At 43.6% G+C, this 16,704-nt stretch overlaps 1 protein-coding gene across 2 annotated transcripts in view; it reads right to left on the bottom strand.

Moving 5' to 3' along the window:
* LOC109903636 (zinc finger MYM-type protein 4) overlaps nucleotides 1-3,792 on the bottom strand; it is a 30,401-nt gene extending 26,609 nt beyond the window's left edge. For both annotated transcript variants that reach the window (XM_020500466.2, XM_020500467.2), the window contains exons 1-4: nucleotides 2,842-3,792; nucleotides 736-2,521; nucleotides 333-479; nucleotides 63-124 (exon numbers count right to left, since the gene is read on the bottom strand). In XM_020500466.2, the coding sequence (XP_020356055.2) occupies nucleotides 63-124; nucleotides 333-479; nucleotides 736-2,521; nucleotides 2,842-2,874 (2,028 nt within the window). In that variant the 5' untranslated portion in view covers nucleotides 2,875-3,792. The remainder of the gene's footprint in view (nucleotides 1-62; nucleotides 125-332; nucleotides 480-735; nucleotides 2,522-2,841) is intronic.
* Nucleotides 3,793-16,704: the final 12,912 nt, after the last annotated feature.

Genomic DNA, 16,704 nt, shown 5'->3' with positions numbered 1-16,704 from the left:
ATCACTCGGGAGGAAATTAATTCACTCTATTCTTTCAGTTGTGCTGGAGAGAGGATACTCACATCCACAACTTTGACTGGCTGTCCTGTCACTCCATTCTCTAGCCCTGCAGGACTGTCAGAGCCTGCAGAAAAACAAGCAAACCGGTCTTTCAGCTTGAGATTTGATTATTTATTTTTTAACAGTAAAACCATTACTGAGAAACAGAAGTGTACTCATTAGCATCTGAATATTGTGAGGGACCACACTAACATTCAAGTAGTCGGGTCATGTCTGAACATCATGCAGCCAAAGACTGTATATTCCAAAGACCGACTCTTGTGGACTCTCACCTTTACTATTCTGTGGGAGAAAAGCTTCGCTAGAGGTGGGACTGGGGTGAAATGGTTTCACATCTTCAGAATGGTCCCCCTCCATAGGTGGAGACGAGCCGCTAGCCTCCTCAAAGCTGGTCTGCTCAGCAGGTTGCTCGGTGTCCTCTGTCGTGGAGACAATGTTTGAGAGATGGGACAGTGTGAGTAAGGTGACGTGTTTGAGGTCTGAGGACTTTCGACACTGGGGCATTCCATCAGCAATTGAGTGTCAAGCAAGATAGCGAAGTGTTTAGGGTAGCATCTCATCCGTAAAAACAAACACAACCTGAAGAAATGAATGAAGCAAACTACGGAAACAATTGATAATCCCAATCCTAAACTTGTATAGCCAACAAAAAGCTGCAGGCAGCAGTCTTATTACCTGTATCCACAATAGAAGGCATGGAATCAGTGTTGTCCACTTGCCCGGTCTTACTGGGCTTCTCTCGTTGCTTCTCTGTCAGTGCATCTGTCCCGGTGTCCATCTTCTCCACTTCATCCCCATGATCCAGGGAGTTGCTGCTAAAAGCGTCCATGTCGCTTCCCTCTTCCACAGCAGTTATCACGGGCATCCCCTCCAAGTTGTGTTCCTCCTGCATCTGTTCCTCCTCCACTTTGATAGCATTGACCTCCATCTCATCATCGGCATCCTCTACTCCCATGTCCAGAGGTATGTCTGTGCTGTCTGTTCCACCATTAGTCTGTGAAGCATTTGTATTGCCTGTTTCTTCCACAGTCTGGGGTGCATCTGAGCCAACGGTTTCTCCGACTGCCTGCGAAGCATCAGCACTGGCTGTTTCTCTTTCCGTCTGTGAAGCATCCACGCTGGCCCTTTCTCTTTCAGTCTGTGAAGCGTCTGCACTGGCTGTTACTGAAGCATCTACGTTGACTGTTTTTCTTTCCTTCTGTGAACCATCTGCACTTGCTGTTTCAGTCTGTGAAGCATCCACGCTGGCCGTTTCTCTTTCCGTCTGTGAAGCATCCACGCTGGCTGTTTCTCTTTCCGTCTGTGAAGCATCCACGCTGGCCGTTTCTCTTTCCGTCTGTGAAACATCCACGCTGGCCGCTTCTCTTTCCGTCTGTGAAGCATCCACGCTGGCCGTTTCTCTTTCCGTCTGTGAAGCATCCACGCTGGCCGCTTCTCTTTCCGTCTGTGAAGCATCCACGCTGGCCGTTTCTCTTTCCGTCTGTGAAACATCCACGCTGGCCGTTTCTCTTTCCGTCTGTGAAGCATCCACGCTGGCCGTTTCTCTTTCCGTCTGTGAAGCATCCACACTGGCCGCTTCTCTTTCCGTCTGTGAAGCATCCACGCTGGCCGCTTCTCTTTCCGTCTGTGAAACATCCACGATGGCCGTTTCTCTTTCCGTCTGTGAAGCATCCACACTGGCCGCTTCTCTTTCCGTCTGTGAAGCATCCACGCTGGCCGCTTCTCTTTCCGTCTGTGAAGCATCCACGCTGGCCGTTTCTCCTTCCGCCTGTGAAGGATCCACACTAGCCGTTTCTCCTTCCGCCTGTGAAGGATCCACACTGGCCGTTTCTCCTTCCGCCTGTGAAGGATCCACACTGACCGTTTCTCCTTCCGCCTGTGAAGGATCCACACTGGCCGTTTCTCCTTCCGCCTGTGAAGGATCCACACTGGCCGTTTCTCCTTCCGCCTGTGAAGGATCCACACTGGCCGTTTCTCCTTCCGTCTGTGAAGCATCCACACTGGCCGTTTCCCCTTCTGTCTGTGAAGCATCCACACGGTCTGTTTCTCCTTCCGTCTGTGAAGCATCTACACTGGCTGGTTCTCTTTCTTTCTGTGAACCATCTACACTGGCTGTTTCTCTCTCCTTCTGTGAACCATCTACACTGGCTGTTTCTCTTTCTCTCTGTGAATCCTCTTCACTGGCCATTTCTCCCACAGTCAGCAAGGCATCTGTTATCATTTCTTCCACCGTCTTTGAATTCTCTACAAAGGATTCCTTCACAGTTTCTGTATTACCAGCATCCCCTGCCCCATCTATAGTTGAGGTACTTGCACTGACTGCATTGGTAGCATCATCCCCACTGTTTCCATCTGCCGAGGCTGTTGGTGCATTGTTGCGTGATGCTCCTGGGCCCACAGAATCCACTGATGCTCCAGCCTGAGCTGGCTGCTCCATCTCCTTGTTTGGCTCGCCTGTATGCTGAGTTAAGACAATATTCTATTAATAATGGTCCTATAAGTAGGGCCCTGAGTTGTTCATTACCACGTGATCTGACCAGGACAAAGTCAAGAACACAGTTAACAGACAGATCAAGTGTCATGGCTACTGGGGGTAATGTCAAACTCATGCTTACAATCAAATACCAACGTAGTGAGAACCAAATAGAACCACGTTTGAGAGTGCAGTGTTTAAGTGTGTTGATTTTCTTGGGCGGGAAATGAACTGGAGGGTCGATATAACTAACTACCTCGCTTGCAGAAGACATAACTAACTAGCATTAATTCAAAAACGTTAATTACCTCTGACTGGTCCGCTTTCTGGGATTCAGCCATGACTTGCTTCCAACGGCAAAAAAACGACTAGCTCTTGTCACTCACTCACAATATAGGTCCACCAAAATATACTAAAAACGGATCAGAGGCTTGCTAGCCAACATGCATTAGCTACTTCTGCCGCCTCCTTGTTGTGTGGAAAGCTAGCTAGGTAACGTTAGCCAGCTAGTAGCAACGATATGTCGCCAGCTAAAACGAGTCTTAATTTGAATTACCGAACAAGGTTCTTAAACTTTGCCATGCATATGACGTTAACTTCGGATATATCAATGCCGGTGAGTTATAACTTTACAGAAGTCAAGTCCTTTGCATTTTCACTCTGCACAGCTCCTCGAAGAAACTAGCGAAACATACATCTGCGTAAACATGGAAGACCTGGCTATGTCATTTCCTGATTCACATCTACATTGCAACACCTCAGTTCCGCCAACAAGAATAATGAAAGCCAATTTATGATTGATCTGGCAATGCGATTCCGGATGGTGTGGCATAATTGCGAAGCCTCGGGAGGTTTCAATATCAAGCTCCACACCACATCTCTGTGCTCCTCATAAATATTGTAACCATGTAAAGGGCTCTGTTCATGCCTGTAAAGCTCCGCGTTGGCATGATTGGTTGATGGTAGGTGGGGACGGGAGGTCATATAAACTTACTTCCTTTTGACAACAGCTTCGCTATGTGAAGCTCAAGAAGTATGAAATACCTGACTTCTGCAGAGGCCATATCACAGTAAATGCTGTATTTATCGGATTATCAATTTATAACCTTTAAAAGGCTGTACATGGTCAAGCCAATGTCTGAACGTGACTTTTATTCTGAAAGATTTCAAAATCGGTGACCCAAAAGTACTTAGTTATTCTTGCTTGCTTCACAGATATGCCAAGCGGTCAAGATTAACTACGGTAACTATTTCTGGGTCACGGATTTTTGGAATTCTTCAGAATAAAAATCCAATCCGGTTTACTTTGCTAATTTTGGCACAATTATCAATATTCTATACTAATTATCATACAAAGAATAATTTAAAGTATTTCTATAAAATATTGTCATTTTATTTTTTTCAAGCCTAAATGGTCAACAATGTTTTTTTTGTGTGTGTACTCCTATCATTTAATGCGCCGTACAACATTATCTGTACATTGTGTCGCAGTAAAAGGGGAACTCATGAGCACTTGTAGTTTCCAAATCCAGAGTTAACACCCAGATGAGTGTCACTGCTCATTTGGCAGCCCTTATAAAGTGGCACGTAAACTAAAATCCAGTATTTTTTTTTCATATTGGACATACATAAAACTATTATGATCCTCTGGGTGTAAACTCTGTAGATTTGGAAACTATTGTAGAAGTGCTCCTGAGTAGAATGGACCCACCCTTTTACTGCGACACAATGTACAGATCATTTTTTATGCTGCAATATGTATGTCCAATATGAAAAAAATATTGGATTTAAATTGATGGGCCACTCTTTAAGGGCTGTCAAATTAGTAGCAACTCAAAGTGGTCCTGAGTAGAATGGACACCTTTTTACTGTGACACAATGTACAGAGGCCAAATGATAATGACTATTATGTAGTTAGAGGTGAAGGTACCAGCTGATGGATTGGAAATTTGACTCTAGTAAACCAAAAGAATGCCATGCAAAATGAATATGCACAGAACTGTTCTAATTTAGCATGCCATCATACAGGGCAAGCTAGTGATTTTGAAATCAGTATTCTATATGGCAGGGTTCCCCAGCTGCGAGGCACGTTGGTGATTTGATTTTGCCCTCCAGGTTTTTTGAGCAAAAAACAACACCAGGAAATCAGCTCCAAGTGATTTTTATTTAAGAAATCCGTTCCCAAGTATTCCCACGCATACTAGAGACATGACATGATCGTATACAAAGCAAGGTTTGAAATTATTATATTTTAGTCAAACATATCTGTTTGGGCTTCTTGCGGTCAATTTGCAATCTACAAATTATTTGTAATTACGTTCCAGCCCCCCGACCATCTGCTCAAGAAAAAAATTGGCCAACGGGCAGAATCTAATTTTGAACCCTGCTAAATGGGAACATGTTGCTAGAGATGAATGTGACAGAAGAATATAAACAAACTAGATTAATTGTTGTAATGCGCCCTTGCGTGCAGCCTATGAAACGAGTAGGTCATAGGAGAATAACTTGAATCTAGTCTAATTACTAACTTTGGTCAAACCAGGCTGCAAACTGTTCTGCAGCCTTGTGAAGCAGATGTGCATCAAGTTTGGAAAATGCGGACTAGATATCCGGCAAAAAAATGAGATAACCTTGTATCCTCATTTACCCTTTTATGTTTATTTATGTCTCTATACACACACACACCCCATCCTCTGCTCACTCACACATAACATGCATACATTTATATTGACTCTACACACACACACTCACATACAAGCTGCTGCTACTTTGTTTATCTTATATCCTGATGCCTAGTCACTTAACACTATACATATCTACCTCCATTACTCCAGTATCCCTGCACATTATAAATATGGTATTGGAACTGACCCTGTATATAGTATGCTTACTTACTTATCATGTTCTTCTTATTTCTTGTTTTTTTTTCTTTCTAGTTATTGTTATTGATTATTGCTGTGTTTTGAGTTCGCAAGAAAGGCATTTCACTGTACTTGTGCATGTGACATTAAAACTTGTAACTTGAAAAACAACATATGAAAATGCACGTGCACCTGGTGGACATATGGCGTGACTGCGGCATCCCCAACTAGTGTTGCATACTGCTCCATTGACAATGAATGACTTCCACCAGAACATAAAGAGTTTGATACATTTGGTGAACATAAGGCTTAAAGCAATTTATGCTTAATCTGATGGTGTGACGCAATTGCAGAGCCTCCGGAGGCATGTAGAGACCAATTTGAGCCCTGTACTACCCTGCACTACCGATTTTTGTTAACAACGTAGAGGGCTCCATATAGCTCTGCATTGACATGATTGGTTGAGGATATGTGGAGGCAGGAGGTCCAGTATAAACACAAACTCACTTCCTTGACAACTTCCTTCTTCTCAGCTAAGCACAATAAATATAAATGCCCTGACTTTTGCATAGGCCCTATGCAGTAAATTATGTACAGCCACTGCTGACATTGGATTGACCATGTACAGCCGTTTAAATGTTATAAATGGTCAATCCGATAAGAAGTCAGGGATTTCATACTTCTTGAGCTTCACATATCAGAGCTGTTGTCAAGGAAGTAAGTTTGTGTTTATATGACCTTCCACCCCCTATTTAATTTTTTTATTGTCCAAACATTATATGGGAATAATAGGAATTTTATCTAAGAAAATTTAGTCTATTTCTGAACAAAGTACAGAGTTTGGGAAACCATGCTATTGGATGATCGAAATAGAGTACCACAGTATGAGTCATAACACCCATAAAACCTAGTGGTCAAACAGGGAAATGGTTCCAATCGTTTTTCCAATAGGGGATTTTATAAACAGTTAAAAGAAGGGCTGTGTTTCATGTAAACTTACCTTGGTGTGAAGTTTTGATAAGCATGTAAATCTCTCTAGGACAAGGTGACTTTTATCAATATATTCCCCTATATTTAGCCCACTCCCGCAAAAAAACAAAAAAAATATGAAATGCTAAACAGCTGCTAATCTGCCGAATCGAGACAAAGGTAAACATTTCTGGATTAACTATCTAATGTTAGCTACCGTAATTTCTGGACTATTAAACGCACCTGAATATAAACCGCACCCACTGAATTAAAAAATATATATGTATTTTGTACATAAATAAGCCGCACATGTACCAGTAGGCACCTGCGGCTTATAGACATTGAAACAAATTAACTTTACACAGCTTTTAAACGAAACACGGCTTGTAACAAAAATAAATAGGCTGAAACCACTGAAGTCATCTCCTTCGGTGTGGGAGTTGAATAGCTTCAGAGCTGCTGACCCAGACTCGTCCGTACCCTGATGGACAGGCCTTTACGTCTCATAAATCTTAGACACCACGATGGTCCACCTCTAAAATCCTCAAACTTCATTGCGGTGGCGATTGTTTTGGCTTTCAGTCGGATCTGCACAGTTGAAACACCTCGGCCGTCTGCTCTCTGTGTGTTGACCCAGTCTTCAAGCTCATTTTCTAGTTCGGGCCATCTGCTTTTCTTCCCTCTGAAAGCTTTTGTTGTCTTCTTGCACGGAGTCAGTTCCTCACGCTGCTGTTTCCAACGTCTTATCATCGACTCATTAAGGCCAAGCTCCCGTGCAGCAGCTCTATTTCCTTTTCCAACAGCCAGATCGATCGCCTTCAACTTGAAAGCTGCATCATATGCATTTCTCCGTGTCTTTGCCATGATGAGGGTGACAAAATGACTACCGTAATCAGAATGATGGGAAGTTTGAGCGCGCTCCATTTACGTCACATTATGTTACGGTGCTGTTTTTTGGCGGCATGAATCTTGCGAAAGAGGGGAAAATCCATAAATTAGCAGCGTCATCGTATAAACCTCGAGGTTCAAAGCGTGGGGGAAAAGTAGCGGCTTATAGTCCGGAAATTACGGGTAAATGTAGTAATTAATAAATTGGCTACATTTCTTTAAATGGTCAAGTCTGTGAACTTTTTTGTGCAAGTTTTTAAATTGACACAATACCTGTTAGCAAAGTTGTCAGCTCGAGATGACGTGCAGGAGCTTGCATGAATTTGTAGTCTTGCATGATGTTTACTTTAATGCTAATTAGCATTTTCGAATCTGAGAGTAAATAGAGCCAAATATATTGATAAAAGTCACCTTGTCCCTAGAGATTTATATGGTTATCAAAATATCACGCTAGTGTAAGCCTACACGAAGCACAGCCCTTGTTTGAAGTGTTTCTAAAATTCCCTATGAGAAAAATGAATGGTGGAAAACCAATTGGAACCATTTCCCTGTTTGACAGCGAGGTTTTATGGGTATTATAACACCTCCATTCTGCACTAACTGATTTTTATTTAGACATTTGGAACAACACAAATAAATAATCGTAACATTTAAAACTATATAAATATTAAAACACATACAAAAATACATATGAATATCAAAAAGAAGTAACAAAGACAAATAGAAACAAACTGTAGTATATAAATACAAATAAAAAAGATAATTTAATTATTACACTATTAACCTATTGCTAACAGAGAAACACACAGTACAGTGTTTCTGTGTGTCCCCTTAGTGCCAGATTTCTAATTGCCAGAGACTGCACAATAGCAGTCAGACATGTCAACACCTCTCTCCATCTTATCCTCTCAGCCTCCATAAGGGCCATCTCATGCTTATCAATTGTTTCCCCTTTTTTGATCCTCATTGTTTTTTCCATGTTTTCATGCAGTTTTGGTGTTCTGGACTGCTGTCGCGTGAAGTCAGCAAAGAACTTACATGTTTCCAGTCTGTCAGTCCTGAGTTTTCTAAATACATTTTCTTCTTAGAAAAGAGTTTGCAGAAGAGGCTGTTGTGGTTCAGTGGTTCATCCTCAACAGCAGGGTCTGTAGACAGCAGTTCATCCTCAACAGCAGGGTCTGTAGACAGTGGTTCATCCTCAACAGCAGGGTTTGTAGACAGTAGTTCATCCTCAACAGCAGGGTCTGTAGACAGTGGTTCATCCTCAGCAGCAGGGTCTGTAGACACTGGTTCATCCTCAGCAGCAGGGTCTGTAGACAGTGGTTCATCCTCAGCAGCAGGATCTGTAGACAGTGGTTCATCCTCAGCAGCAGGGTCTGTAGACACTGGTTCATCCTCAGTAGCAGGGTCTGTAGACAGTGGTTCATCCTCAGTAGCAGGGTCTGTAGACAGTGATTCATCCTCAGCAGCAGGGTCTGTAGACAGTGATTCATCCTCAGCAGCAGGGTCTATAGACAGTGGTTCATCCTCAGCAGCAGGGTCTGTAGACAGTGGTTCATCCTCAGCAGCAGGGTCTGTAGACAGTGGTTCATCCTCAGCAGCAGGATCTGTAGACAGTGGTTCATCCTCAGCAGCAGGGTCTGTAGACAGTGGTTCATCCTCAGCAGCAGGGTCTGTAGACAGTGGTTCATCCTCAACAGCAGGGTCTGTAAACAGTAGTTCATCCTCAACAGCAGGGTCTGTAGACAGTGGTTTATCCTCAGCAGCAGGATCTGTAGACAGTGGTTCATCCTCAGCAGCAGGGTCTGTAGACAGTGATTCATCCTCAACAGCAGGGTCTGTAGACAGTGGTTCATCCTCAACAGCAGGGTCTGTAGACAGTAGTTCATCCTCAACAGCAGGGTCTGTAGACAGTGGTTCATCCTCAACAGCAGGGTCTGTAGACAGTGGTTCATCCTCGGCAGCAGGGTCTGTAGACAGTGATTCATCCTCAACAGCAGGGTCTGTAGACAGTGGTTCATCCTCAGCAGCAGGGTCTGTAGACAGTGGTTCATCCTCAACAGCAGGGTCTGTAGACAGTGGTTCATCCTCGGCAGCAGGGTCTGTAGACAGCGGTTCATCCTCAGGCAGCAGGGTCTGTAGACAGTGATTCATCCTCAGGCAGCAGGGTCTGTAGACAGTGATTAATCCTCAGGCAGCAGGGTCTGTAGACAGTGATTAATCCTCAGGCAGCAGGGTCTGTAGACAGTGATTCATCCTCAGGCAGCAGGGTCTGTAGACAGTGGTTCATCCTCGGCAGCAGGGTTTGGTGGGAATGCTGCTACAGGCATTTCTAATGGAGAGCACATGGGCATTATTTTACACATGTTATTCACAGCATTTATAGTGGTGGAACATCCCACATACATACCCAGTAATAATTCAATCATCATTGTTACCTACAATATGGAAACTTAAAACTTTGCAAAAAGGAAATTATTTATTTTGTTTATGTTATGCAGGGATGTACACACATAAACACATGTGTGTACCCACACACACACACACCAGTGTGCACAAACACACCTGAAGAATCCTGCTGGGGAGAAGTGGAAGCAAATGGGTCTTCATCCTCATCCTCAGACAACATTTGAGGAGTTGGATGGCTCCTCATCCTGAGGCTCCGAGATCATTTCTGAAGACACCTGCGTGGCTGAGGTGGTGGATGGCTCCTCATCCTGAGGCTCTGAGATCATTTCGGAAGACACCTGTGTGGCTGAGGAGGTGGATGGCTCCTGGCTCCTCATCCTGATGCTCTGAGATCATTTCTGAAGAGGCCTGTGTAGCTGAGGAGGTGGATGGCTCCTCCTCCTGAGGCTCCGAGATCATTTCTGAAGACACCTGCGTGGCTGAGGAGGTGGATGGCTCCTCATCCTGAGGCTCTGAGATCATTTCTGAAGAGGCCTGTGTGGCTGAGGAGATAGATGGCTCCTCATCCTGAGGCTCCGAGATCATTTCTGAAGACACCTGCGTGGCTGAGGAGGTGGATGGCTCCTCATCCTGATACTCTGAGATCATTTCTGAAGAGGCCTGTGTGGCTGAGGAGGTAGATGGCGCCTCCTCCTGAGGCTCCGAGATCATTTCTGAAGAGGCCTGTGTGGCTGAGGAGGTAGATGCCTCCTCATCCTGGCCAGTGCCAGAGGGTGCTCCAAAATATTTCAGAAGTGCCCCTGAATTTGCATTGAATAACAGTATATGAATCTGACACCCTAAATACATGTGTTGCACAATTAAATATACATGTCATTATGCACAACTTATCAAACTTTCAGAATAGGAACCAAATGAACCATACAACCTCCTTGGCTAATTCTAGGCATAAAACACCCCAAAAGACTCAATATATCACAAAAGATACAAAATATCGTGTTTTAAGTTATCCTACAGCATTGGAAATTCCTTACTGAGCTTAGGACCTAGTCAAAACAATCACAGAAAACCTTTACGATGTCACCTCAATGAAAGTTAACCAAATCAATAATGTGCTAGTTAGGTTGTAATCGTTTTGCTGCAGCTAGTTGGACAGAAAACAGAATATTGTCGCCCTATGTGTAATAGCATAGCAAGCAACATAAGCAAGCAACATAGGATAACAAACATTAAGTGTTACGCTAGCCTATTTCATAACATGCATAATATTATACTCATAAAGAGATGACGTAGCTGCGTATCTTTATCTTTTGCACATTTCTCCTCTTCTTCTTTCCTCTTTGTCTTAAACTGGGCGCCTGATGCCTTAGACCTTTTCTTGTTCTTTTGTGTTGATTTGGCACTCGAGCATCAATACATTACCCATCCCCCAACACTGTCAACCAAGAGTCAAGACTAAACCAATTCACCTCAGTGGTGTAGAGAGGTTTTATATTATTCTTGACGATTTCGCACAAACCAGAAAAAAAAAGCACAAATATGTCTGTGAAACTATATATTCATAGAATTATGAATGAATTGTGGTTTATTTGGTAACATTTCATAGTGTGACTGATTTGACTAATTGCATTAGTACTGTACAAAGTTAGAGGTGCGCTATTTTATAGATTCCCTACCTCGGGCTTCCAGTGGGGAGGCCTGAGGTCAACCTGCCCCCTCCCCATCTCGTACTTCTGAGTGGGAGACCTTCCCAGGCAGTGACCTGCCTAGCTCACAAACTAGAATCAGGGCGCCCACTCCGACAAGGTTAATTGACCCACAGTCCCACACAGTGACATGATATCATTGACGTGGAGTGCAAATGAGCGATAGAAAATCGCACAAATGCTAACGTTCCAAATATTTTTGTGCAGGCACCCTGTGCCGCCCCCGGCAAGATGCTGCCCTGGGCGGATGCCCATATACCTAAATCCGCCACTGGGTGGGGGTCTTGTGGTAGGCAGAAGGATATCACCACAGCTGGCCTGGGACATGATGAAGGCTCTTCCAGCCTGGTATCCATCCACGCCTGTATGCATTCCCCTCTTCTCCACCCTGATGTGCCCTGTGGTTAGGTGTACTCGCCCTGAGCGGACCCATATTACTGGCCTTACCTCTGCTGGTGATTGACTGGGTACGATGAGAGGAGTAAGGTCGTATCTCGCAATACGTATTCTCCCTGGTCCAACGATCGTACAGCGTTTAAAATATATTGTCCTCCTTAAATCGGCCCATTCTCTCTGCTGACAGTGACAGAATACAAAATAAGATAGTGTAGGCCTATTCAAACATGTCCTACCAGGGGCAGATCACACCAGGCGGCGGAGCTTCCGTCTATGCTTGAGTCTTACAATCTCAGCAGCAGCATCAACACTATGTAGCAGCATTGAATGGGTTGAATTTTACAATCTCAGCGACCTGGATTGTCGGGCTGGACCAATCTGGTCCATTTGAATAGAAGCATGAGGAAAATGTTGTTCAACATGTGAATGAATGTGGTTCATTGAATGGGTTTAGTTCAGCGGTTCCCAAACCCCATGTGGAGTCGCCTGATATGAAAATGGGGTTGAGGGAGAATTTCCCAAATCCTGCAAAAATAACACATACACACACACACATATATATATATATATATATATATACATATATATATATATATACATACATACAGTGGGGCAAAAAAGTATTTAGTCAGCCAACAATTGTGCAAGTTCTCCCACTTAAAAAGATGAGGCCTGTAATTTTCATCATAGGTACACTTCAACTTTGACAGACAAAATGAGAAGAAATAAAATCCAGAAAATCACATTGTAGGATTTTTAATGAATTTAATGAGAAAAATTATGGTGGAAAATAAGTATTTGGTCACCTACAAACAAGCAAGATTTCTGGCTCTCACAGACCTGTAACTTCTTCTTTAAGAAGCTCCTCTGTCCTCCACTCGTTACCTGTATTAATGGCACCTGTTTGAACTTGTTATCAGTATAAAAGACACCTGTCCACAACCTCAAACAGTCACACTCCAAACTCCACTATGGCCAAGACCAAAGAGCTGTCAAAGGACACCAGAAACAAAATTGTAGACCTGCACCAGGCTGGGAAGACTGAACCTACAATAGGTAAGCAGCTTGGTTTGAAGAAATCAACTGTGGGAGCAATTATTAGGAAATGGAAGACATACAAGACCACTGATAATCTCCCTCCATCTGGGGCTCCACGCAAGATCTCACCCCGTGGGGACAAAATGATCACAAGAACGGTGAGCAAAAATCCCAGAACCACACGGGGGGACCTAGTGAATGACCTGCAGAGAGCTGGGACCAAAGTAACAAAGCCTACAATCAGCAAGGGCATTGAAGATGAAACGTGGCTGGGTCTTTCAGCATGACAATGATCCCAAACACACCGCCCGGGCAACGAAGGAGTGGCTTCATAAGAAGCATTTCAAGGTCCTGGAGTGGCCTAGCCAGTCTCCAGATCTCAAACCCATAGAACATCTTTGGAGGGAGTTGAAAGTCCGTGTTGCCCAGCAACAGCCCCAAAACATCACTGCTCTAGAGGAGATCTGCATGGAGGAATTGGCCAAAATACCAGCAACTGTATGTGAAAACCTTGTGAAGACTTACAGAAAACGTTTGACCTCTGTCATTGCCAACAAAGGGTATATAACAAAGTATTGAGATACACTTTTGTTATTGACCAAATACTTATTTCCAACCATAATTTGCAAATAAATAAATTAAAAATCCTACAATGTGATTTTCTGGATTTTTTTTCCTCATTTTGTCTGTCATAGTTGAAGTGTACCTATGATGAAAATTACAGGCCTCTCTCATCTTTTTAAGACGGAGAACTTGCACAATTGGTGCCTGACTAAATACTGTTTTGCCCCACTGTATATATATAGCACCAGTCAAAAGTTTGGACACACCTACTCATTCAAGGATTTGTCTTTATTTGTACTATTTTCTACATTGTAAAATATATTTGAGATACTTCAAAGTAGCTACCCTTTGCATTGATGACAGCTTTGCACACTCTTGGCATTCTCTCAACCAGCTTCACCTGGAATGCTTTTCCAACAGTCTTGAAGGAGTTCCCACATATGCTGAGCCCTTGTTGGCTGTTTTTCCTTCACTCTGCGGTCCAACTCATCCCAAACCATCTCAATTGGGTTGAGGTCAGGTGATTGTGCAAGCCAGGTCATCTGATGCAGCACTCCATCAAATCACCAGCAAAGCACCCCCACACCATCACACCTCCTCCTCCATGGGAACCACAACATGCGGAGATAATCCATTCACCTACTCTGTGTCTCACAAAGACACAGAGTTTGGAACCAAAAATAAAAAATGTGGACTCCTTAAACTAAAGGACAGATTTCCATCGGTCTAATGTCCATTGCTCGTGTTTCTTGGCCCAACCAAGTCTCTTCTTCTTATTGGTGTCCTTTAGTAGTGGTTTCTTCACAGCAATTCAACCACGAAGGTCTGATTTGGCTGAGAATCATTGGTGGACAGCAATATTCAAACTGTGTCTCTGATTTTCAAGCAAAGTACCCATAAGGGCCACTAGATGTCATAATATTAGATAGAAATACAAATACTAGATAGAACAGAGGGATGTCCTGTATTCATGACAGCCCTAGTGGCCTGATACTTCCCCAACAGGTTACCTTAACCTTTATCTAGTTTTTTTCTAGATTTCTCCTGGTTCTACATACTTGTGTATTTGGACACCACCTCAAGTTAGTAGATTTAGCTATTTCAGCCACACCCTTTGCTGACGGGTGTATAAAATCGAGCACACCGCCATGCAATCTCCATAGACAAACATTGGCTGTAGAATGGCCTTACGGAAGAGCTCTGTGACTTTCAAGATGACACCGTCATAGGATGCCACCTTTCCAACAAGTCAGTTAGTGAAATTCCTGCCCTGCTAGATCAGTCAACTGTAAGTGCTGTTATTGTGAAGTGGAAATGTTTAGGAGCAACTCTGCATAGTGCCAGCTGTGAAGTTTGGTGTAGGAGGAATAATGGTCTGGGACTGTTTTTCATGGTTTAGGATAAGCCCCTTTGTTCCAGTAAAGGGAAATCCTAATGCTACAGCATACAATGATATTCTAGATGATTCTGTGCTTCCAACTTTGTGGTAACAGTCTGGAGAAGGCCCTTTCCTGTTTCAGCATGACAATTCTCCCGTGCACAAAGCGAGGTCCATACAGAAATTGTTTGTTGAGATCGGTGTGGAAGAACTTGACTGGCCTGCACAAAGCCCTGACCTCAACCCCATCGAACACCTTTGGGAAGAATTGGAACCCCGACTGCGAGCCAGGCCTAATCACCCAACATCAGTGTCCAACCTCACTAATGCACTTGTGGCTGAATGGAAACAAATCCCCACAGCAATGTTCCAAAATCAAGTGGAAAGCCATTCCAGAAGAGTGGAATCTGTTATAGTAACAAAGGGGAGACAAACTCTATATTAATGCCCATGATTTTGTAATGAGAAGTTCAACGAGCAGGTGTCCATATACATTTGGCCACTTTAGTGCATGTATATACTGTTGTAACAGTGTTTTACTTTTCTACAATTTTTTTAGAACCTTTTAACGTTCTTATAAAGTTGTTTAATTGAAGGAACTTGTATTTACAGGTACTGCACATTAAAAAGTTCATCAGTGGTTGGATTTATTTATCATTCGGTGACAAATTGCCAGTCCATACTCTATTCTATTCTGAGCCTACACATACACCTTGCCAAAAAAATAACTAGTGATCTAATTTCGAGCCTTTCCAACTTACAGTATTTTCCGGGTAAGAAGATTTGTAACACACTTTGAAAATGTAGTACCATCCAAGGCTCTTTTCAGGCTAAATGCCTGGGATCAACTGAAAAACCAGAATACAAAGTGGCTTGCATAACTGAGCAGTCCTCAATTAAGACCTGTTGTTCCGAAACATGAAACCCAGAACACTTCCTTAGTGGGTCGTGGGAAGTCACTTTATTTTTCCAGGGGCCTAATCAGGGTGTTTGTGAATCTTGGCCTTCCCCTACTAGAGTTTTAGGGAAGTGATCTTACTATCCAGCTCGTCCATAAACCCTTCATCCACAGATTCACTGTCCCCCTCCTCCCCCTTTCCAAATCCTTCTGTCGGCAAGAATATGTGAAGCTGTGTGCGTGCTGGCATAGGAGCAGCGGGAGGCCACGGTAGGCTGGGGAGGCTCAGGCAGGGCGTTCCTCTCACTGTTAGACCCTCCCCTTGTGACGACTGGCGGTACTGTATCATCAGAGGACGGAGCTTGCCTTGCTCCGTGGCCAGGGTCAGGCTTTGTGATCTGGGCTTCACCAGCTTTGGGTTGGGTCTGATGGGGTAGGAGAAGTGGGTGTACACTGGTCTGCTGCTCTGGCTTAGGTTATTTCCTACTACTGTGTCACAAGACATGCAGAGAGGCAGAGGTCGTTTTCGCAGAGGGTGACGCCGGTTGCGGGAAAACCCCTCGAACAAGGCTCGTTCTCCCGGGGTTAAGAGGGGGGGCTTGCTGATGCTGTGAGAAGAGCAGTCAGAGAGATAAAGATGGGACAGAGGCAAAGAGAAACACTGATCAGCAACTACGGGAAAATAACATACATAAAACATACTGTAAAACTAGACATGACGCCGTAAAAGGTGAAATGTTGACACACTTTAAACATCCTTTAATCATTTGTGTATCAGGGGCCTGAACAGAAACAAACCAATTACATTCAAACAAGCATTTAAGTCCTACTCTGCCAAAGGAACCGGTTGACCAGTGAAACATTCATATTGTACATTTGTTGTCTTCATTGAGGAAATACAGTATCGAGTCTTGTTGAGATAGACTGTGTGAATTAAGTTAATTAGTTATTCAAAACCTGAGATGAGGACATTAACTGACTGCAGCAGAACATGTGGTGTCAGGGGATGTGTCCTGCTGGGGAGTGTTTCCATTCGTGAGGTATTTAAGTGCCTCACTCAGGCT

Source organism: Oncorhynchus kisutch, linkage group LG14, assembly GCF_002021735.2.
Source record: "Oncorhynchus kisutch isolate 150728-3 linkage group LG14, Okis_V2, whole genome shotgun sequence".
NCBI classification, from domain to species: Eukaryota; Metazoa; Chordata; class Actinopteri; order Salmoniformes; family Salmonidae; genus Oncorhynchus; species Oncorhynchus kisutch.
The sequence above is the reverse complement of the archived record's forward strand: the minus strand, read 5'-3'. Positions and strand labels throughout refer to the sequence as shown.